The sequence below is a fragment of the Scyliorhinus torazame genome, chromosome 7, assembly GCF_047496885.1.
Source record: "Scyliorhinus torazame isolate Kashiwa2021f chromosome 7, sScyTor2.1, whole genome shotgun sequence".
Lineage (NCBI taxonomy): Eukaryota > Metazoa > Chordata > Chondrichthyes > Carcharhiniformes > Scyliorhinidae > Scyliorhinus > Scyliorhinus torazame.
Window position 1 is genome coordinate 71389122 of NC_092713.1, and position 24682 is coordinate 71413803.

At 47.1% G+C, this 24682-nt stretch overlaps 1 protein-coding gene across 6 annotated transcripts in view; it reads right to left on the reverse strand.

Moving 5' to 3' along the window:
• Positions 1 to 24682, reverse strand: part of osbpl9 (oxysterol binding protein-like 9) — a 353537-nt gene that overhangs the window by 8000 nt on the left and 320855 nt on the right. For all 6 annotated transcript variants that reach the window (XM_072510896.1, XM_072510895.1, XM_072510897.1 and 3 more), the window contains 5 exons: positions 15907 to 16025; positions 14567 to 14652; positions 6983 to 7157; positions 4712 to 4796; positions 1582 to 1692 (listed from right to left, as the gene is read on the reverse strand). In XM_072510896.1, coding sequence (XP_072366997.1) covers positions 1582 to 1692; positions 4712 to 4796; positions 6983 to 7157; positions 14567 to 14652; positions 15907 to 16025 — 576 coding nt within the window. The remainder of the gene's footprint in view (positions 1 to 1581; positions 1693 to 4711; positions 4797 to 6982; positions 7158 to 14566; positions 14653 to 15906; positions 16026 to 24682) is intronic.

Here is a 24682-nt window from a genome sequence, read left to right on the forward strand (position 1 = left end):
AGGTTTCTCAGGACAGAAATGAGAACAGACAAGAAGAAAGAGTTATGTGTTGAAGGATAACTTAAGTGATGATAACGTTAAAACAGGAAGGCAACCATGAGAGTCGGTCTTAAATTCACAGGAAAGCAAAAGGACAGATTTCCAGAAAAAGTGAAGGTTTTTCAGGAGGAGGTTAGGCACACAGAAAATATGAGTAGGCCTTTCAGCCCATCGAGCTTGCTTTGCTATTCAAACACAACATCTACCTCTTATGCCATTTTTCCCACCATTGCCATATCCCTTGATGTCATGAGTATCCAGAAATCTATTGATTTCTCCTGTGAACATTTTCAATGTTTGAGCTTCTGGGGTAGGGAATTCCAAGAATTTACCATCCACCAATTGAAGAAATTCCTCCTCATCTCAGTGTTATTCTCAGACTATGTCCCCTAGTTCTAGTTTCACCAGCCAGGGGAAACATCCTATCCACATCCACCCTGCCACTACCTGTAAGAACTCAAAATTTCAATGAGATCATGTCTCATTCTTCAAAACTCTAGAGAATGCCAAAGTTTTACAATTAACTGGTCAGATGGCAAGTGCAATAGTGTACAACTTGGTTAATAAACTACAGAAGTGATACATTTACATTGGAGTTGGTGAAGAAAGTAAGACTGATCTCAAGTGTAAAGGAATTGGGCTGTAAAGGAGACAAGCTATAAGGAAGGATTAGAAAAGCTTCAACTTTGGATTAGTGGTGGTTTTGGAGGGAGCTTCCCGAAAGCAAGGATTAAGTAGTGTAAATGGAGCACAGAAAAAAAGCTCAACATAAGTCAAGCTAATAGGAGCAAAGGACAGAAATTTAATTCAGTGACAAACACACGAAATTAAAAACTTACCAAAACTAGGAAAAATATTTAGAATAATTACAAATTAAATTAATAAGAGTCATGGACATTAAGAGAATTCAAAATCAGTGGAATTCAAGGCTCTCATGCCTTTCCTTATTCATTCTTAAAAGTTCTGTAGTTCCCCCAATAACTCAGAGGTAAAGTAATCGGGCTGGGGTTTTCTAGCCATGCCATGGCAGGTTGCACTGCAGCAGATATAGAGAGCCATTCAAATGCCCGTTGTCTTCGGGACCAGAATATTCTGTTGAAGCAAAGACCAAGCAGGACGCAAGTTCAATTCTCTGCTCTGCATTGAGGCAGTCCATCTCAAATGTGACAGTAGAGGTTTTCCACAGGTTGAAAAGTCCTTAGTTCAGTCAATGAAAACCAGCAATTGCTCCTGCACCTGATCCATCCGTGGAAACCTCAGCTGGGAATACATAAATGTACAGGACAGGAGGGGAAGCCACGACTGTAACTGATGCTCGATGTCATAAGCTCATGCATAATGGCCAGTTAGGCAAGATAAGGGAGGGTAACTGCTGCCTATGCAATTGTGCGGTCAAAATTCTCAGGAAAGTGGAGGAGATTTGGGCAGAACAAAAAATAAAATATTGCAATAAAATATCAGCAGTTTACAAAGGAGTGAAAATACGGTATATACAGTGTGCAGGAATTTTGTGGGGAAAAAAAAAAAAAAAAAAAAACTTACCTTGTCCTATGTTATGTACCCCTATAGACATTCCTAGAAACTTAGATTTAGTCCAAATGTGTGCGTTGAATTGGATTCTTTTTGAAAAACATTCAGCATAAAATGCAGAAACTGTAAAGAAAGAAAAATGTTGGAAAGCGTGACAAATATATGTTTTCTTTACTGGAATATTAATTAAAACACACTGCATAATGGGCTGGCAGAATAAGGGTCCTGAACTTCCTTGGAGTGGCAATCAGCATTGGGACTGTCATCCGATCTCAATGTCTTACCCAAACTCATGTCTCACCCGACTTTCCGACTCAGGCCAGGTGAGATCGGAGTAGTGCAGCACACTCCTGAAAAGGGCAGCTCTGTCAAATGGAAGGATGCCACAACATTTTCTACAGCACTAGCTGTCACAAAAGGTTAAAGGCCCAGTGAAGCTTAAAACCCCTTCCTTGACAGGCCAGGCTGCAAGCAAGTCAAAACAAACTGAAGTTTGCGATCTACATCACATTTCTGGGATGCTTCCCAGTGCATGGGGAAATTTGCACCTCGGGGCAATTGCCATACAAACCTTACCAGGGGATTCCCCTTCCCACATCCCCCTCGGCATTCCCACAATTCCCCCCCCTCCCCCAGAGGCCAGACCCGCTCCCCACCCACCCCCATCCATCTCAGAGATCAGGTCCACCCAGCCCCCTCACCCCCATACTACCACTGAGGCCCAGCCCACCTAACCCAATACCATGCTAGGGAGCTTGGAAGTTATGGCCCATTGAAATGTTATGGTATGGAAACAAGCTATTCTGCCATTACGGCCCAGGTGGCCTTTTCTCCCCATATGCACAAATAATTCCACCTACATTTACCCACCCTGTTCCCATATCCTTTCAAACCCTTTTTTCCTTCATCCAACAGCTGCAGGGAGCACAATATTGTCCGTATCAAATTCCCTGTGACACTGGAACATGGGAGGGTTTTTGCCAAGTAATAGCTTGTGAAATAAATAGGGAAGGTAAACTGCTCCCACACATCTCACAACCAATTTCACCTCCTGTCGGCTGCACAGCCTCAGCGCAACCCGACAGTTCCTGTGCAGGCCGAGCACAAGTTGGCTTCTTAATTACCGTGCAAAAGAAAAGGCACCTGCATTTCAAAAAATTTTCTGCGCACTACAAAACAAGATTTGAAGGACTGTTGCCCACGACAAGTAACCACAGATATGGACAGATTGCCTGAAGAAGGAGGTCTGTCGAAACCCATCTCTAATATTATAATCTGTTTTCTAAATAAGTCTATTTTATTGTACAGTAAAGTACACTCCTAAGCAAAGATACAAACCACATCAAAAGCCAGACATAATGCAAAACAAATAAGTAAACAAAAATCAACACCAGCTGCATTCTAGATAGTGGAGGATAAAGGGAGTATCTAGATTAAGAGATTATAACTAATAGAAAACACATTTTGTGCTGTTATTAAAGCTTTGAACACAAAAGTAGCAATTTCTACTCCAATATAAAACATAGGATAGAATTTTTCAGGGTTCTTTAGAGAATGTTGTAACATTCTGAAGTCTTGTGTGCTTACATAGGTTACAGTGGCAACTACTAAACAAAGTACAAAATTCTTCAGATGCTATTGAATACAAACTGAAAATACCTTATAGCTACAAACATCACTTCTAAGGACAAATATTTAGTAGGTGATGAATACTGCTAAATCTTTGCTTCCATTTCTGCTGAACTGTGAAAAGTGGCACATGCCCCTGAAGCTTTTAATCTTGCACTCACCAGGGCAGATGTTAGCTGCAACAAACTCCTTCTCAAATTTTGTATTCTTGCACTGTCCTGATGAGTGCAAGACAAAACGTTTTGACAGCGTGTCTTTTTTTCAGCAACATTCCAACTAACAAGCAACTAAATGCCCTTTTCTTCATGCACTGTAAATGAGAAAATTGTCAGCTGCAAACTAGTATGAAAACATGAGCTCTGTAAATGGATGGGGTAGGTGGGAGAAGAAAATCTGATGGGTCACTCAATGTCCATTTATGCCACTGACTTAGCTTCTGTTGGAAATGACTGCCAGAGGCATTTTTCCAAATACGAGTGGGTATATTCAAATGAAGCACCAATAACAGAATGATGTTGTGTGTCACATTATCACCTCAACAAGGCTGGATGTCAACTTAGATTTGCAGTCAATAGGCATTAGTGTCATTAGAAAAGGTGCAGTAGCAACAATAATTCAAATGTTCAAAGTAGGATGAGTGATTAAATGAATTTCAATGAAGTAGGACAGGTCTGTTCAGGGTCAGGGTTGGCTCAGTTTGCAAAGCGTTGGGAAATTTGAGGTGAATACAGTACAGTACAGAGATCATAGAATTGTACACCTCAAAGGAGACCATTGGGTCCACTGTGGCTGTGCCAGCTCTTTGAAAGAGCTAACCAATTAGTTATTTACTTTTTCCACATAGCCCTGCCTTCAAGTATTTATCTAATTTAGTTTTGGAAGTTTTATTGAATTGGTTTCCACAACTCACTCATGTAGTGCATTCCAGAACATAACTCACTGTTCAAAATAATTCTCATCTCTTCAACAGTCCTTCTGCAAATTACCTCAACTTTATGTTCTCTGATTACTAACCTTTCTGCCAATGGAAACAATTTCTACTTATTTAATCTTGTCAAAATCTCTCATAACTTTGAACACCTCTTTTAATTCCCACAATCTTCTCTGCTCTAAGGAGAACATCCCGCTTTTTCCTGTCTGTCCACATTAGTGAAGTCCCTCATCCCTGGTACCATTGCAGAAAATTGTTGACTTGCTGAGGCCTGGACATCCTTATTCCACTTCTAAATGGCAGAATGCACTAGGAGCCAGGAGAAGGGGAGTGTGAAGTCGGTGAGAAAGGTGGAAAAAAGCCTCCGGTCAGATGATGTACTCCCATATCGCTTTAATGGCTGGTTCACAGCAGTATTTAGAGAATATGGAAGCAAGTCACCTGCCAGGAAATGATACGTAACAAATGTAAAGAGTTGGCCACATAATAAAAGGAACACTATTTTGAAGTTGGATATCCTTTAACAAGATAATTAACCTGGTGTTGTAAGACTTCGTACTAAGATAATTGAAATAAACTTGCTTGGTGGGTGATGAGACACCTGCTCTGCTACAAATGTGACGCTGTTCTGGCTAGCCTCGGGAACAGGACCTTCAGCAACAGATTCCTGGAACAAAAAGAGGGAACATGCAACAATTAAAAATAAATTTAAATATGCAGTAAAGTCTGTGAAATTACTGATACCTGCACAATACAATAACATTTATCTGAACATTTTAATGCTGGCATTATTTGTACATTATCTGGATAGTGAATCTTAGTGAACCAGGCATTTACTTTCAACGTTAGGATTGGTAGCCTAATTATAATGAAAACACGGCCACTTGTAATCACAAACACTGACACTATTTTGCCATTTTCATGCATTGGTTTCAATATGGACAGATTTGCCAATAAACATTATTCACGATTAGCTGCATAGATCAAACCAGTAGATTATGAAGTACTGCTGAAATCAAGTACATTTAGACTGATGAATAATAATCAATAATCTTTTATTATTGTCGTAAGTAGGCTTACATTAACACTGCAATGCAGTTACTGTAAAAATCCCCTAGTCGCCACATTCCAGTGCCTGTTCGGGTATACAGGGAGAATTCAGAATGTCCAATTCACCTAACAACCACATCTTTCGGGACATGTGGGAGGAAACCGGAGCACCCGGAGGAAACCCATGCAGACACATGGAGAATATGCAGACCCCACACAGACAGTGACCAAGCGGGAATCGAACCCGGGTCCCTGGTGCTGTGAAGCAACAGTGGTAACCACTGTGCTACCATGCCTCCGACTACTGAAATGTATTAATCTTCTAAGAAAGGGTAATTCCTTCCCTGCTTTAGAATTATCCTTTCCCTTTTAACTTTTCTGTTCCACTACTGATAGCTTTGTCAAGCCTAGTTGGGAGATATTTTTGGAGGTTTGATTATGTGATGGCTGATTATGTTATATCTGCAAACCTCATTCCATTTACCTTATGAAAGTAGGGTCCTTTGCAGTGAAGCACCTTTGCTCTTGGATCAACACCAAGAATTTTTGTGCAAGATGCTCGAGAACCAAGAGTGTGTTTTTCTACATTAAAAAAGGTACTACATATTCGCAAGGGGCTGGTTAGCTCAGCTGGCTCAACAACTAGCATGTGGTGCAGAATAAAACCAGCAGCGCACGGTCAATTCCCGTTGCAGCGGAGGTACACTTGGGACCTGTCACCTTACCCTGTCCCAGACAGTGGGAGGAGTTGGCAAACCACCAAAGCCAGAAATTGCCAAGAAAACAGTCCAGGGTGAAGCATCAGCAGACAATGAATCAAGGACCTGCCATTGGGCAGAGCACACATGCCACCTACCATATATATGCAAACTGAAATGTTGAAATGCTCCAAAATGTTTGAAAATTGAATGTTTGAAAACTGAAAATTCATTCTTCATATTTTGAGAACAGTTGATAAAACAGCACTTTTAAAAAATCTCTCACCGAGCATCATTCATTGGCGAAATTTAAAACACTCTTGCATCTTTGCATACAAAATCATTGTTTACAGTGCAGATAGATCATGGTTTGATATTTTAATCAATGTTTTGAGCATAAAATAATTTATGTTTTCATGTATAGTGGAGTTATTTCTCATGTGCCTATTTTTAGCCTGACTTGAGCCACTGTAACCAGTTTTGAAGTGATGGGGAATATGGAAGTGTACCACATTAAAATAAACTTCAATTCTGTGTTGGGTTCCCAACAAATTTCGATTTGATTCAAACAGGAATCATCATTGCAATTACCAACAGAAGCATAAAATCCAACGGTTTGATTTCTACACAAAACACAAGCCAACTATGTCTCCTAACATGAAAGAGCATAAAGAACGACTGCTGAGAAATGTGTGGCATAGGGGTAGTGAGAACGTTAGAGGATCTATAAAAAATGAGAGAAAACAAATTAGGAAAAGGAAAAGTGGTGACAAACAAACAAAAAAAAAGGGCAGGAAATGAGATGGGGGAGAAAGAACGAGAGATGGCGAGTGAAAAGGATGAAGGGAGAAAAGATTAGTGTCCAGAGAGGCGAACTGAAGGGACCTTGGTAGTATATTTTTGTCAAACAATTTTTATGTTCATAAGAGTGGTCGTTCCTCTCAGTGGCAAGGCAGGGGTGGTATCCTTTTCTATATTAGTGCAGCTTCTAAGTCACTCATGGAACAGCGCTGAACGTGGATGCAAGCGGTCAACAGTCAGTCCAAAACACCTAGAAGCTAAACTAAAATCAATTTTACAGCAATGATAAGAAAAAATAACTTACTGCGTTTTCTTCCATTTCATTCTCTGGGAAATTCCAATGACATTTGAAGATCTCTCCTAAAATGGGATTGTATGGTTTCTTGGCTACAGATCCCTTGCGACCAGCATGAAAGGCTGACAGGTACCATTTGACAACCTGTGCCATTCGGTCTCTTGGGTCACTTTGGTCTACAATACTTTACAACAACAAAAAAAATAATTTTGTAGTACAGAACTTGAGCATTGCTGAGAAAAGACCTTTTGTTGTAAGCTTTTTGGCTTGCATTTATCCGGGCAATGACAAGAATACCAAAATCAGGGATTTTAATTTTGAAATCACCATTGTTTCCGCTAACATTTGAACTTTTGCAATTGACCTGATGACTGCAAAATGAAAGGCTTTGAAAAAATGTCTTTTTTCAGCTGCTGACCTTTACTGCTCTCCTAGAAAGTCGAGGAACGGCTGCCACCTCCGAGAGAAACCCATCATGGACCCTCTCAAGGCAAACTTTATTTTCCCGAGACTGAGAAACCCAGCCATGTCACTGACCCAGGTCTCTACACTCGGGGGCTTTGAGTCCCTCCGCATTAAAAGGATCCGTCTCCGGGCTACCAGGGAGGCAAAGACCAATATGTCAGCTGATTTTGCTTCCTGAACTCCCGGATCTTCTGACACACGAAAGATCGCTATCTCTGGACTCGGCACCACCCGCGTGTCTAAAATCTTGGATATTGCCGTAGCAAATCCCTGCCAGAATCCCTTAAGAGCCAGAACATATGGACAGGACTTCCGGTTGCGGCGATGCGGAGCTAAGCCGCACATTTCGGCAGCTCCCGCTATAACGGACTTTTGGGCTCTCCGGAGGAGCCCCAACGGAAATGTTTTGATTGAATCCCGTGTGGGAAGGTGAAGTAAGGTCCCCCCTTACGTCGTACGGCAGTGATTAGCGGTGGAGCGACGGAGAAAGAGGCTTTGGAGCAGCAGCAAAAACGAGGGGGAAAAACCAAGATGGCGGAAGACGGAGATCGAGCAGCATGGGGGCCGGACCAGCAGGAGATCCTCAGGCGCTGCGTGGAGGAGCTTAAAAAGGAGGTGCTGATGCCAATGCTGTTGGCGATCGAGGGGCTGAAGGAGACCCAGAAGGTCCAGGCGGTGGAGCTCCGTGAGGTGAGGGATTAAACTAATGAGAATGAGGACGAGATCCTGGGCCTGGCGGTAAAGATGGAGGCGCACGAGGCGGTGCACAAGAGGTGGGCCAAGAGACTCGAGGTCCTGGAGAACAGGTCGAGGAGGAAGAATCTCCGGATTCTGGGTCTCCCCGAAGGAGTGGAGAGGGCTGATGCCGGGGCGTATGTGAGCACGATGCTCCATTCGCTGATGGGAGCGGAGGTTTCTCCGAGACCCCTGGAGCTAGAAGGGGCTCACCGGGTCCTGGCGAGGAGACCCAAGGCTGGCGAGCCGCCAAGGGCACTAGTGGTGAGGTTCCATCGCTTCGCGGACAAAGAGAGTGTCCTGAGATGGGCCAAGAAGGTGCGGAGCAGTAGATGGGAGAATGCGGTAATCCGAGTCTACCAGGACTGGAGTGCGGAGGTGGAAAAGAGGAGAGCTGGCTTCAACCGGGCAAAGGCGGTGCAGCATAAAAAAAGTGAGATTCGGAATGCTGCAGCCTACGCGACTGTGGGTCACTTATCAGGACCGACACTACTATTTCGAAATGCCAGAAGAGGCTTGGACCTTTATCCAAACGGAAAAATTGGACTCGAACTGAGGGCTGTGGTTGTGACTGTATACAGGGTTCTAAATATGGGTAAAGAATGTTTCACGGGTGGGATGATGGATGGGGATGGGGGAAGAGTTCTTTTTTCTTTTGATGAGATAGTGGGGAATGTGGGCGTCGGTGCTGGAGGGAGGTGAGACTCGGGGATGGGGGAACTGGGATAGGGCCGCAACAGGAGCTGCGCCACAGGGGGCGGGGCTGGCTCAGGAAAGCGCGGGCTTTTTCCCGCGCTAGGGAGGGGGGGATGGAGGAACGCAAGGAGGAGGAGAGATTCCCACACGGGGGAGATCAACGGGAAGGCGGGGGGAAGCCGGGGTCAGCAGAAGTCAGCTGACTCACGGAATTAGTATGGGGGGAGCAAAAGAGCTAGATGCGGATCTAGCGGGGAGGGTGGGGGGAGGGAAGGGGGGATGATAATAGGGTTGCTGCTGCACTGGCCGAGGGGGAACTGAAAATGGAAGAGGTGGTCGGGGCGGGGATTCCCCGTCCGGGGGACTGGAAGGTGCGGGAGATGCGGGCACGGGACTGGCCAAAGATAGGAGATGGCTAATCGGCCGGGGCCGGGGGGGGGGGGTTGCCCCCAGTCCGGCTGATCACGTGGAATGTGAGAGGCCTAAATGGGCCGGTTAAGAGGGCCCGAGTGCTCGCGCACTTAAAGGGACTGAAGTCAGACGGGGTCATGCTTCAGGAGACACATCTGAAGGTGGCAGATCAGGTTAGGTTAAGGAAGGGATGGGTAGGTCAGGTGTTCCATTCGGGGCTGGATGCGAAGAATAGAGGGGTGGCAATACTGGTGGGGAAGCGGGTGTCGTTTGAGGCCAAGAACATAGTACCGGACAATGGAGGCCGATACGTGATGGTGAGCGGTAGGTTGCAGGGGACGGGGGTAGTATTGGTAAATGTATGCGCCCCGAACTGGGACGATGATGGATTCATGAAACGGATGTTGGGGCGTATTCCAGACTTGGAGGTAGGGAGCTTGATAATGGGTGGGGATTTCAACACGGTGTTGGACCCAGCATTAGATCGTTCCAGATCTAGGACGGGGAAGAGGCCGGCTGCGGCCAAGGTGCTCAGGGGTTTATGGATCAGATGGGGGGAGTAGATCCGTGGAGATTTGTCAGGTCTTTGGCCAGAGAATTTTCTTTTTTTCTCCCATGTACATAAGGCCTACTCCTGGATAGATTTTTTTGTTCTGGGCAGGGCATTGATCCCGAAAGTGGAGGGAACGGAATATTCGGCCATAGCCATTTCACACCATGCCTCGCATTGGGTGGAGCTAGAGCTGGGGGAGGAGAGGGACCAACGCCCGGTGTGGCGGTTGGATGTGGGACTGCTGGCAGACGAGGAAGTGTGTGGGAGGGTGCGGGGGTGCATCGAAAGGTATCTGGAGGCCAACGACAATGGGGAGGTGCAGGTGGGAGTAGTATGGGAGGCGCTGAAGGCGGTGGTCAGGGGAGAGTTAATCTCCATCAGGGCTCATACGGAGAAGAGAGAGGGCAGGGAAAGGGAGAGGTTAGTGGGGGAGATTTTAAGGGTGGACAGGAGATATGCAGAGGCCCCTGATGAGTGACTACTCAGGGAGAGACGAAGTCTCCAGACGGAGTTCGACCTGTTGACCACGGGGAAGGCAGAGGCACAGTGGAGGAAGGCACAGGGGGCGATGTATGAATATGGGGAGAAGGCGAGTCGGATGCTGGCACATTAGCTCCGTAAGAGGATGGCAGCGAGGGAAATAGGTGGAGTCAAGGATGGCAGGGGAACTACGGTGTGGAGTGCGGTGAAAGTGAATCAGGCATTCAAGGCCTTTTACGAAGAGCTGTATAGGTCCCAGCCCCCAGGGGGAAAAGAGGGGATGCGACGATTCTTGGACCAACTGAGGTTCCCGAGGGTGGAGGAGCAGGAGGTGGCTGGTTTGGGGGCACCAATTGGGGTGGAGGAGCTGGTTAAAGGACTGGGGAGCATGCAGGCAGGGAAGGCCCCGGGGCCGGATGGGTTCCCGGTGGAGTTCTATAGGAAGTATGTAGACCTGTTAGCCCCGTTGCTGATAAGGACCTTCAATGAAGCAAGGGAGGGGGGGACCCTGCCCCCGACAATATCGGAGGCGACGATCTCTTTGATCCTGAAGCGGGATAAGGACCCACTGCAATGTGGGTCGTATAGACCGATCTCGCTCCTCAACATAGATGCTAAGTTGCTGGCAAAAATGTTGGCTACGAGGATTGAGGACTGTGTCCCGGGGGTGATTCACGAGGACCAGACGGGATTTGTAAAGGGTAGGCAGCTAAATATCAATGTGCGAAGGCTCCTAAATGTGATAATGATGCCATTGGTGGAGGGAGAGGCGGAGATAGTGGCAGCTATGGACGCGGAGAAGGCCTTTGACCGAGTAGAGTGGGAATATCTCTGGGAAGTATTGCGGAGGTTTGGTGTTTGGAGAGGGGTTTATCAGTTGGGTTAAACTCCTATATAGAGCCCCAGTGGCAAGTGTGGTTACGAATCGGCGGAGGTCGGACTATTTTCGGCTGTATCGAGGGACGAGGCAGGGGTGCCCCCTGTCCCCCTTGTTGTTTGCATTAGCAATTGAACCTTTGGCCATGGCATTAAGTGAGTCTGGGAAATGGAGGGGGGTGGTCCGAGGGGGAGAGGAGCATCGAGTGTCGCTGTATGCAGACGACCTGTTGCTGTATGTGGCGGACCCAGTGGAGGGGATGGTGGAGGTCATGCAGATCCTAAGGGAGTTTGGGGACTTCACGGGCTATAAGCTCAATGTAGGGAAGAGCGAGCTCTTTGTGGTGCATCCAGGGGATCAGGGAAGAGGGAGAGACGACCTACCGCTGAGGAGAGCGGATAGGAGCTTTCGATACTTGGGGATCCAGGTAGCTAGGAGCTGGGGGGCACTGCACAAACTTAACTTGACGAGGCTGGTGGAGCAGATGGAGGAGGACTTTAAACGGCGGGACATGTTGCCACTCTCGCTAGCGGGCAGGGTACAGTCGATTAAAATGGTGGTCCTTCCGAGGTTTCTTTTTGTATTTCAATGCCTTCCAATTGTGATCACCAAGGCCTTTTTTAAGAGGGTAGGCAGGAGCATTATGGGCTTTGTGTGGGCGAGTAAGACCCCGAGGGTAAGGAGGGGGTTCCTGGAGCGAAGTAGGGATAGAGGAGGGCTGGCGTTGCCGAATCTGGGTGGCTACTATTGGGCAGCCAACGTGGCGATGATCCGTAAGTGGGTGATGGAGGGAGAGGGGGCGGCATGGAAGAGGTTGGAGATGGCGTCCTGCAAAGGAACGAGCCTGGGGGCGCTGGTGACGGCACCGCTGCCACTCTCACCGACAAGGTACACCACGAGCCCGGTGGTGGCAGCAACGCTAAAGATCTGGGGGCAGTGGAGACAGCACAGGGGTGCGATGAGAGCCTCGGTGTGGTCCCCGATCAGAGAGAACCATCAGTTTGTCCCGGGAAGGATGGACGGGGGGTTTCAGAGCTGGCATAGGGCAGGGATTAAAAGAATGGGGGACCTGTTCATTGATGGGACATTTGCGAGCTTAGGGGCGCTAGAGGAGAAGTTTGGGCTACCCCCGGGAAACACTTTCAGGTACATGCAAGTAAGGGCGTTTGTGAGGCGGCAGGTGAGGGAATTCCCGCTGCTCCCGGCACAGGGAATTCAAGACAGGGTGATTTTGGGCGTATGGGTCGGAGAGGGCAAGGTGTCGGTGATATACCAGGAGATGAAAGAGGGGGAGGCTTTGGTAGAGGAGCTGAAGGGTAAATGGGAAGAGGAGCTGGGGGAGGAGATTGAGGAGGGGCTGTGGGCTGATGCCCTAAGTAGGGTTAATTCCTCTTCCTCGTGTGCCAGGCTTAGCCTGATACAGTTTAAGGTAGTTCACAGAGCACACATGACGGGGGCGAGGCTGAGTAGGTTTTTTGGGGTGGAGGACAGATGTGGAAGGTGCTCAGGAAGTCCGGCAAACCATGTCCATATGTTTTGGTCATGCCCGGCACTGGAGGGGTTCTGGAGGGGAGTTGCGAAAACAGTATCTAAGGTGGTGAAAGTCCTGGTCAAGCCAAGCTGGGGACTAGCACTATTTGGAGTAGTGGACGAGTCGGGAATGCAGGAGGCGAAAGAGGCCGGCATTCTGGCCTTTGCGTCCCTAGTAGCCCGGCGAAGGATCTTGTTAATGTGGAAGGAGGCGAAGCCCCCCAGCGTGGAAGCCTGGATAAATGATATGGCAGGGTTTATCAAGTTGGAGAGGATAAAGTTTGCCTGGAGAGGGTCTGCGCAGGGGTTCTACAGGCGGTGGCAACCGTTCCTAGACTATCTTGCGGAGCGTTAGATGAAGGTCGGACAACAGCGGCAGCAACCCAGGGGAGGGGGGGGGGGGTTTCTTTCTTGGGGGGGGTTTCTGGTGGGCATTTGAGCAAGAAAATACATGAATGATCCGGAAAACTGATATGTACGGGAGGAATCCAATGTAAAAAGTTGTGTATCATATTGACTTGCCATGTTCATGTCTTGCTATGCGAGCTTTCTTTCTTTTGTGTTACGGGGGGGGGGGGGGGGGGGGGGAGTTCCTCCACTGGAGCTTCCTCCGCCTCCTGAAGTTCCTGGTACATGTCCGACACCTTCCCCTCTCCTACCCAGGTGCCGGAGACCACCCTATCCTGTATTCTGCATGGGGGTAGCAGCGGAAATGATTCCACCTGTTTTTTGAGAAAGGCACGTACCTGAAGGTATCTGAAAGCATTTCCAGGGGGCAAACTGAATTTCTCCTCCAGCGCTTTCAGGCTGGGAAAGGTCCCATCTATGAACAGGTCCCCCATTCTTTTAATGCCTGCCCTATGCCAGCTTTGAAACCCTCTGTCTATCTTGCCCGGGACAAATCTGTGATTGTTGCATGTCGGGGTCCAAACTGAAGCTCCCTCCACCCCCCTGTGCCTTCTCCACTGACCCCAGACCTTTAATGCTGCCACCACTACCGGACTGGAGGCGTAGCGGGCCGGCGAGAACGGCAGAGGTGCCGTTACATGTGCCCCTAGGCTGGTACCTTTGCATGAGGCCGCCTCTATCCACTCAGAGTGTAAGCATTTGATCCCCAGTCAACCTATGAGGGTCTGTACCACCACTTTGGATGAAGAACTGAAATATTTAAACTTTCAGATTTGCATTATTCCCAAGGCAGAGATAGGGTACTGGGAGTCACCTATCAAAATTTATCACTAAGTCAATGGTAATGTATTAAGTTTTCTATAACTCTGATTTCTACTTAATCACTGCAAAATTTCACGAGGAAAACATCTTCATAACAACATATAGGGGCAGCAGGGTAGCATTGTGGATAGCACAATTGCTTCACAGCTCCAGGGTCCCAGGTTCGATTCCAGTTTGGGTCACTGTCTGTGTGGAGTCTGCACATCCTCCCAGTGTGTGCGTGGGTTTCCTCCAGGTGCTCCGGTTTCCTCCCACAATCCAAAGATGTGCAGGTTAGGTGGATTGGCCATGATAAATTGCCCTTAGTGTCCAAAATTGCCCTTAGTGTTGGGTGGGGTTACTGGGTTATGGGGATAGGGTGGAGGTGTTGACCTTGGGTAGGGTGCTCTTTCCAAGAGCCGGTACAGATTCGATGGGCCGAATGGCCTCCTTCTGCACTGTAAATTATATGATATGTTAATTAAACTGTTGTGACCATTTATAATGGAAACCATGCTGAAGAGGCTTTATTAAAATAAAATCTGTACACATCAGTCCTAATGAATTTGTTTCAAAATAATTACAAACTTTCCACATCATCGCAGAAACCAGTTTAACCTGATAAGAGAATACTTACCTCACAAACAAATCTGGATGTGCAAAAAAATCTGCATACATTTCCAACAAAGACCGCCTTTCCAAGATAAATGTGGGAAGAACCACCTGCAAGAGGATCAGCATTATATGTATATATTTTAAGTAATACGAAAAATCTCAATCACGTCTACAAAATTAAAACTAAGAAACGGCTCTGCACAAGAGATCTAAAATTGTAAACTAATGACAGAAAGAAAACTAGATATATACTTTTTTTTTTAAAAAGAACTTGAGAAATCTCAAATTATGCACATAAAAGACAGTAGATACATTTCTATCATTGGAATACTCATATCATTGATTCCAGTTAGTAAAAAAAAAAAACACCCGGACATGGAGCAGCTTCGCAGAAATTGACTTCTTAAAAAACTGAAAGGGTGGGATTCCCCAGTCCCCCAGCTGAGTATTTCTCAGCAATGCAGCGTTCACTGGCGGCTGGATTCTCTCTTCTTGCTGCTTGTCAATGGCTTCCCCATTGAAGACACCTCATGTCACCAGGAAATCCACAGGAGGGGATGCACTGTCACTGGGGAAAGAGAATCCCAACGGCCAGAGAATTCCAGACAAAGTAAAAATTTGCCCATTAATTTGATATTTGCTAATCAATGAACTACGGTTGTACTTGGATGAAATATTACAAAATTGATTATTTTCCCCCAATGGGTCCCCCAACGAATGGCAGAAGAACCATGAGTGTACTAGAATTTCTATTCCCATTCAGGGTGGTAATTCTGCAATTTTCACTCAAAAACAAATGGTGCGATGTCATGTGAATGTCCCTTTAAGAAAAGTGTGCTTTATCAAATGGCTGCAGTGATGTAATTGTGTGGGTGGAGCTGGAAGCTCTTTTTGGCTCGGTGTTTAGTTTCGCTTTCAGTTGGAGAGCTGTATTCAAACCAAGCAGATGTGTATTGACCTCTCTCCCTGCAATCTGTAGAATGTCTCCAGATCGCTTGATGATTTCAAAGTAATACCTATTTCTGTAAGGAATGCAAACCTACTGTCTTCGTTAAAAAGGGTTTTTTGTCTTAAGGATGTTGTTTGGAAAGTTATTAAGTGTAATCTATAGAGTATTGTAGCTGTGGGGATTGTGTGTTGGTAGTTGATAAACTTTACTGTGTGGTTATAAAAATGTTAACTGGATTCATGGAATAAATATTGTTTTTGTTTAAAAATACTTTTAGTTCTCTGTTGCATCACATCTGTAAAGTGGGCCCTTGTGCTCCCCATAACCAAAATCTATTAAAGGTTGTGGGTCAGGTGAACTCCATGATACTTTGGTGTTCTCTGAACCCTGGCCCATAATAGCGACACACTCACCTTTGTCAGGTCCATGCCTAATCGGACTTGAGACAGGAGATGCATGATGACACTCTTATGCTCTTCCACAGATTCCCCTTCACCCTCATCATCTCTCTCATCATGTGTATCAAACAGCTCTGAGAACGAAAGCAAGCAATTAGAAATGATATTTAAAAGGGGATTAGAGTATTTTTTTAAATCTCCAACAATGCTTTTGGAAATTTGTTTTTACTAATTAAACTAGCTATAGTCGTTAAATAAAAAGAAAGTGCTGGAAAACTCAGTAAGTCTGGCAACTTCTGTGGAGAAAGTGAATGGGTGCTATTTAAAGAAATGATATCAAGAGTTCGATTTTGGGTGTGTTTAGCGGGGTGTTTCTTGGCGCCTTCAGCACTGAGAAAGACCCCGCTATTCAACGGCTTAGCTCGCCAGTGCAGGAAGACTACCCGTGAGATTCAACGGCCTTTTCGCAACACCAAGTCAGGCATGACGAGGCCGGTCAATTGCGCCCAATGTTTCACGTCCAATATAACTTGAAGCAGTAGTGGTAGTCCTTAGTTTTGTTGAAGTGATTCTTTTCATAAGGTGTGAACATCACTGGCAAGGCCAGTAATTATTGCCCATTCCTAATTTCCCTTGGAAAATGGTGGACAGCTGCCTTATTGTACTGCTCCAGTCCATGTGGTGCAGATACAACCACAGTGCTGTTCAGAAGGGTGTCTAGGATTTTGAACCCGTGACTGTGAAGGAACAGTAATATAGTTCCAAGTCAGGATGATGTGTTGCTTGGATGGGAACATGCAGGTTGTCGTGTTCCCATGCATCTGCTGCCCTGGTAGAGGTCACAGGTTCAGAAGGTGGTTTCGAAGGAGCCTTGGTGAGTGCTATGTACATGATACACACTGCTGCCACTGTGTGTTGGTGGTGGAGGGAGTGAATGTTTAAAGTGGTAGATGGTCAATAAGGCTGCTTTGTCCTGGATGCTGTCAATCGTCTCAGGTGTAGTTGGAGCTGCATTCACCCAGGTAAGTATTCCATCACACTCCTGACTTGTGCTTGTAAATGAAGAACAGGCTCTGGGAGTCAGGACAGGAGTTATTCACTGCAGGATTCCTAGCCTCTGACCTTTTCTATATTTTTAAATAAATTTAGAGTGCCCAATTCATTTTTCCAATTAAGGGGCAATTTAGCATGGCCAATCCACCTACCCTGCATACCTTTGGGTTTTGGGGGCAAAACCCACGCAAACACGGGGAGAATGTGCAAACTCCACACGGATCAAAACTGGGACCTCGGCGCCGTGAGGCAGCAGTGATAACCACTGCGCCACCGTGCTGCCACTGGCTTGCTTTTATAGCAACGGCAATTACATGAATAGTTCAGTTCAGCTTCTGGTCAGTGGTAGCCTCAGGATGTTGATAAGTGGGGAATTCAGCGATGGTCACACCATTGAATGTCATGGAGAGATGATTAGGTTTTCTATTGTTGGAAATGGTCATTGTCTGGCACTTGTGTGGTACAAATATTCTTTATCAGCCCAAGCCTGGATGTTCTACTGTCCATGTTTGAACCAAAGCTGTTATATGGTTGGGAGCTGAGTGACTCCGGTGGAATCCAAACTGAGCAGTGAACAGGATATTGCTGACTAAGTGCTGCTCGATCATACTGTTGATGACGTCTACCATCAGTTTGCCATGATTAAGTGTAGGATGGTAAATGGTCTGATTGTATTTGTCATGCTTGTTTTTGTCGACAGGGCATACTTGGGTAATTTCCCATATTCCAGGTAGATGCCAGAGTAACTGAACTAGAACAACATGGCTAGGGGCGTGGCTGCCTTAGTAAACCACGGTTCCCTTGCTCGACCACTTCCTCCCTGCCTGACAGGTACATACTTATCAAGGACACGCAGTATCTGTTCCTTGAACAAGCTCCACATTTCCATTGTGCCCATCCCCTGCAGTGTTCCTCTCCATCCGATGCATCCTAAGTCTTGCCTCATCGCATCATAATTGCCTTTCCCCCAGATAGAACTCTTGCCCTGCGGTATATACCTATCCCTTTCCATCACTAAAGTAAACGTAATAGAATTGTGGTCACTATCACCAAAGTGCTCACCACCTCCAAATCTAACACCTGTCCTGGTTCATTACCCAGTACCAAATCTAATACGGCCTCGCCTCTCGTTGGCCTATCTACATACTGTGTCAGGAAACCCTCCTGCACACATTTGACAAAAACGGACCCATCTAAAGTACTCAAACTATAGCGTTTCCAGTCAATATTTAGAAAGTTAAAGTCCCCCATAACAACTACCCTGTGGCTTTCGCTCCTATCCAGAATCATCTTTGCAATCCTTTCCTCTACATCTCTGGAACTTTTCGGAGGCCTATAGAAAACCCCTAACAGAGTGACCTCTCCTTTCCTGTTTCTAACCTCAGCCCATACTACCTCAGTCGACGAGTCCTCATCAAACGTCCTTTCTGCCACCGTAATACTGTCCTTGACTAACAATGCCACCCCTCCCCCTCTTTTACCACCTTCCCTGAGCTTACTAAAATATCTAAACCCCGGCACCTGCAACAACCATTCCTGTCCCTGCTCTATCCATGTCTCCGAAATGGCCACAACATCGAAGTCCCAGGTACCAACCCATGCCGCAAGTTCACCCACCTTATTCCGGATGCTCCTGGCATTGAAGAAGACACTCTTTAAACCACCTTCCTGCCTGCCGGTACACTCCTGCAACTTTAAAACCTTACTCATGACCTCACTACTCTCAACCTCCTGTATACTGGAGCTACAAGTCAGGTTCCCAAGCCCCTGCTGAACTAGCTTAAACCCTCCCGAAGAGCATTAGCAAATTTCCCCCCCAGGATATTGGTACCCCTCTGGTCCAGGTGTAGACCATCCTGTTTGTAGAGTTTGTAGTTTGCCTCACAGCGTCGAGGTCCCAGGTTCAATCCCGGCTCTGGGTCACTGTCCGTGTGGAGTTTGCACATTCTCTCCATGTTGCATGGGTTTCGCCCCCACAACCCAAAAATGTGCAGGGTAGGTTGATAGGCCACGATAAATTGCCCCTTAATTGCAAAAATATAATAATTGGGTAGTCTAAATTTATTTTTAAAAACATCCAAGATTGAGGCGGCTGTTGTGATTTTGGAATCAATTTACTAATCCATATAACTGAAAGTTTTACGTCCAGTGTATGTGCCACATGCCTTTGAGATGGGTTTCTGGTTAAAGTTGATCAATGGAGATGCTTGAAATGTTGATACGTGGCAAAAAATGTCTGCACTTCGAAACATTGCAAATTTAGTGTATGTTGTAATATTCCACAAATAGAGCAGTTGTTAAAAATGTTGCATGGAACTTTCACTGCCTCTCCATAAAGCTTACTTCCTTTTGTTATGATTTAACCATACTTTTCTGTTGCAAATTGCTATTTCAATATTTTCCAATCAATGGTCAGAATGCAGTTGCAGCCTCTTGCCCGTGAGTGGCTCAAAAGTGAGATTCTGAAATCTCTCCAAACGGTTCCCTCTTGTATGTAAAACCTTGCATTTACTGACCAACTACTGGCAACACTGAACAAATAAATGCACACACTATGTACCTGAAAGTCATGAAAACATTCAATAGTACTTATATATTTATATAAAAGCTGCAACATAAACAGCAGAAAAAGGCAGTAAAAGAACAGAAAATTCTAGAATTAATCCCATTTGCAGAGGCCCTTAAAAGAAATCTGGAACATTATCATGTTTATTTCAATGTACTTTAGCAAAACTGCTTCTTTTATAGAGATACCCAGAAAAGATGCAAATTCATTTGACATCTCTTAAGATTTGTAATTTTTTGTCTGCATAATTGTTATAACCTGCCTGCTTACCATTGGCTGGGGACTAATGACAATCCCACAATCCTGTGGGAGTATGAGCTTCCCCAATGAGGGGGACGGAGAAACCATTAGTAAACTCCATGTATAAATAAAGCTGACCAGTTTGGAACCAGCAGGAAGGAGTGTGCAGCAAGGGAAGTTGCTGCTGCTGTTATATATTTATATATATATATATATATATATATGTTATTGTAAATAAATGTTATTACTTTGTATCCTTAAAACTTGTGCTGGATTCTTCGTGGCCCTCACAAAACTGGCGACGAGGGTTAAAGTGAATAGCTGTCTACACTGCTGAAGGCACCTCCCTGGATTTTTGTTGGATACAGGTTGGAAGTTGTTTTCTATTATACCATGCCTCTGTACGAACGTTTGGATGTTTTTGATGCTGCGCTAGAAAGCTGGAACCAGTACGCACAACGGATGCGTTATTATTTCTGGGCAAACAATATCACTGAAAACGAGCACCAGGTGGTCATATTTCTCACCGCCTGCGGCCCGCATACGTTTGGGGTGATTAGGAGCCTTACGTACCCAGCTGCGCCGGACACCAAAACGTTTGATGAACTTGTGAATATAGTGGGGCAACATTTTAACCCAACCCCGTCCACGATAGTCCAGCGTTACCGGTTTAATACCGCTGAGAGGACCCCTGGAGAATCCCTTGCCGACTTTCTACCAGGCTACGCAAGATTGTGGAGTACTGTGACTATGATGGGACCTTGTCAGAAATGTTACGCGACCGTTTGGTTTGCGGTATTAACAATGCGGCCACCCAGAGAAAGTTGTTAGCTGAGCCAACATTGACTTTTCAACAGGCCATTCAAATAGTATTGTCCCGAGAGAACGCAGAACGAGGAGTGCAGGAGCTACAGGGAATGGAAGTGCATGCCTTGGGGCGGAACCCCTTCCGTCCGAAAACGTCCCCCCCGCACTCCTGCGGTACCTTGGACGAGGCGACGTCCGGACCGACGCCAGTGGCCGTCGGACATTCCTCCCCGAAGGGAGCCTTCTCCAGAACCAATGGATGAGGAGCCATGTCCGTGTCAGACTTGTAGGCGCCGGCCCCGTCGCAGACGCCGGTCCTGGGGGCCGTCGTTCCGACCGAAACTGGGACCAGCCCAGGGGCCGTACCTTCCATGTGGATGAACCTGCGGCGCCTACTCCTGAGGACGTGGAGACGGAGGACGACTGCCTGCAGCTGCATTGTGTGGCAGCTCCCCGTGTGGCCCCCATTAAGGTGACAGTACGGGTCAATGGTCACCCGCTTGAGATGGAGTTGGACACTGGCGCAGCGGTCTCCGTGATCGCCCAGAGGACATTCGACCACATCAAGCAGGGTATACAGACCCTTACATTAACCGACTCACAGGCCAGGTTGGCCACCTACACGGGGGAACCATTGGACATTGCAGGAACTACAATGACCCCTGCTGTTTATGGATGCCAGGAGGAGCGTTTCCCACTTATCGTGGTGCGCGGCAATGGGCCCAGCCTGTTGGGTCGGGACTGGTTGCGCCATTTGCGGTTGCAATGGCAGCACATCCTCCAAACAGTTTCTGAAGGGTTGACCGAGGTGCTAGGACGATACCCAGATGTATTCCAGCCTGGTTTGCGGAAAATAAAAGGGGCCATAGCCCGTATCCAAGTCGAACCAGGAGCCACGCCGCGCTATTTCCGGGCGCGCCCGGTGCCATACGCCTTGCTCGAGAAGGTAGAAGGGGAGCTCACTCGTTTGGAGAGTTTGGGTATTATCAGGCCCGTCCGTTTTGCTGACTGGGCAGCACCAATTGTACCTGTAATGAAGCCAGATGCCACAGTTCACTTGTGTGGCGACTATAAACTTAGTGAATACGGCTTCCCGACTCGATCGATACCCAATGCCTCGCATAGAGGATCTCTATGCGAAGCTTGCAGGTGGACTCTCGTTCACAAAATGAGATATGAGTCACGCCTACCTGCAGTTGGAGCTGGACCCTGCCTCCCGACCATATGTAACGATTAATACACACCGAGGCCTGTATGAATATACACGGTTGCCCTTTGGAGTATCCTCTGCCTGCGCTATTTTTCAACGTGTTATGGAGGGCATTTTGAGAGGTTTACCACGTGTCGCTGTCTACTTAGATGACATTTTGATTACAGGGACGTCGGAGCAGTCCCTGTAAAATCTGGAGGCGGTCCTTAGACGCTTTTGGGAGGCTGGAGTCCCTTTACGTCGCACAAAGTGCGTATTTCAGGCAAAGGAAGTAGTCTACCTAGGTTATCGGGTGGACCACGAAGGTTTGCACCCCGTCGCAGAGAAGGTGCGTGCGATTCAACAGGCCCCCGCCCCGACAGACACTTTGCATCTTCGTTCTTTTCTCGGTCTCGTAAACTATTACGGGAAGTTCCTCCCCAATCTGGCAACTACACTGGCCCCGTTGCACCTTCTGCTAAAGAAAAATCACACCTGGGTTTGGGGTCAGCCGCAAGAAACCGCTTTCCGGCGGGTAAAGCAACAATTGTCGTCGTCTGGGTTACTAACCCACTATGATCCTGGAAAGCCTTTGCTCGTCACATGTGATGCATCCCCGTATGGTATTGTGGCCGTCCTGTCCCACAAGATGGAGAACGGGGCCGAGCGACCGATAGCGTTCGCCTCCCGCACATTGACTGCAGCGGAGAAAAAGTACGCGCAGATCGAGAAGGAGGGCCTGGCAGTGGTTTTTGCGGTGAAACGCTTCCACCAGTACTTGTATGGCCGCCATTTCCTTATCGTGACTGATCATAAGCCTCTGTTGGGACTTTTCAGAGAGGATAAGCGAATACCGCCCATTGCTTCCGCATCGATCCAGCGCTGGGCTTTGTTGCTTGCTGCATACGAGTATTCTCTGGAGCACAAACCAGGAACGCAGATAGCAAATGCAGACGCACTGAGCCAGTTGCCTTTATCGACCGGCCCCATGTCGACCCCCACGACCTGTGAGGTGGTCGCAACCCTAAATTTTATGGACACCTTGCCTGTCACGGCATCACAGATCCGTGAGTGGACCCAGACGGAGCCAGTCCTGTCAAAGGTTCGGCACATAGTCCTGTATGGTGGGCAGCATAGACAGCTCCCAGGCAAGATGCGGGCATTTTCCTCCAAGCTGTCAGAATTCAGCGTGGAAGACGGCATCCTCTTGTGGGGGACGCGTGTGATTGTCCCGGAAAAAGGCCAGGAGCTGATACTAACAGACTTGCACAATGGGCATCCAGGTGTGACCAAAATGTAAATGTTGGCCCGGAGTTATGTCTGGTGGCCAGGCCTCGACACCGACATTGAGAAGGTGGCCCAAAACTGCTCCATTTGCCAGGAGCATCAGAAGCTTCCGCCGGCCGCGCCCCTACATCACTGGGAATGGCCAGGGCGGCCTTGGGCGCGCTTGCATGCAGATTTCGCAGGCCCTTTTCAAGGATCCATGTTCCTTCTATTAATCGATGCCCAGTCTAAATGGCTAGAGGTGCATAAGATGCAGGGGACAACGTCCTGCGCAACAATTGAAAAGATGCGTTCGTCTTTTTTTAAAAATATATATATTTAATTAAAGTTTTTCGATCAACCAGGAATTTTCCATTTTTACAACTTTGTAACAGTATATACATTGATCGTTTTAAAAATAATATATTAACTAACGGCAAGTGCCAACACAAATAAGAAACAAAAGGAAATAGTAACATTGAAAAGATAAATATGAACAGCAAATATATAACAACACCCAAAAAAAACCCGAAGACCCGAATGCACCCACCCCCCTCCCCCCTGGGTTGCTGCTGTTGTCTTTCCTATTTTCCCTTATCGCTCTGTGAGATAGTCGAGGAACGGTTGCCACCGCCTGGTGAACCCTTGAGCCAAACCTCTTAGTGCGTACTTTATCCGCTCCAATTTTATAAACCCTGCCATGTTCGTAATCACACTTGCCATCGGGGCCCCGTACAGGAGCCGAACCCATCTAATGAACCCCTCTCCAAATCCAAATCTCTTTAGCACCTCCCAGAGGTAGTCCCATTCCACTCTATCAAATGCTTTCTCTGCATCCATAGCCACCACTATCTCCGCCTCCCCCTCCAGTGGGGGCATCATCATCACCCCCAACAACCTCCGTATATTGGTATTCAATTGCCTCCCTTTAACAAATCCTGTTTGGTCACCATGCACCACCCCAGGGACACAGTCCTCTATCCTTGTCGCCATCACTTTGGCCAATAACTTGGCATCTACGTTCAGGAGGGAGATAGGCCTGTATGACCCGCACTGCATCGGGTCTTTGTCTCTTTTCAGGATCAGCGATATCGTCGCCTCCGACACCGTCGGGGGTAGTGTCCCCCTTTCCTTAGCCTCATTGAAGGTTCTCGTCAGGAGTGGGGCCAGCAGGTCCACATATTTCCTATAGAATTCCACCGGGAACCCATCTGGACCCTGGGCTTTCCCTGCCTGCATGCTCCCGATTCCTTTTACCACCTCCTCTACCTCAATCTGCGCTCCCAGTCCTGTCCTCTCCTGCTCCTCAACCTTCGGGAACTCCAACTGATCTAGGAAGTGCATCATTCCCTCTTTCCCTTCTGGGGGTTGGGCCTTATACAGCCTCTCGTAGAATACCTTAAATACCCCGTTCACCCTCTCCGCTCTCTGTTCCATCCTTCCCTCCTCGTCTCTAACTCCTCCGATCTCTCTCGCCACCCCCCTCTTCCTAAGTTGTTGGGCCAGCAGTCAGCTTGCCGTCTCTCCGTATTCATACTGTACTCCCTGTGCCTTCCTCCACTGCGTCTCCGCCTTAACCGTGGTCAACAAGTCAAAGTACGTGTGTAGTCTCCGTCTTTCCCTGTATAGCCCTTCGTCCGGAGCCTCTTCATATTGCCTATCCACCCTCA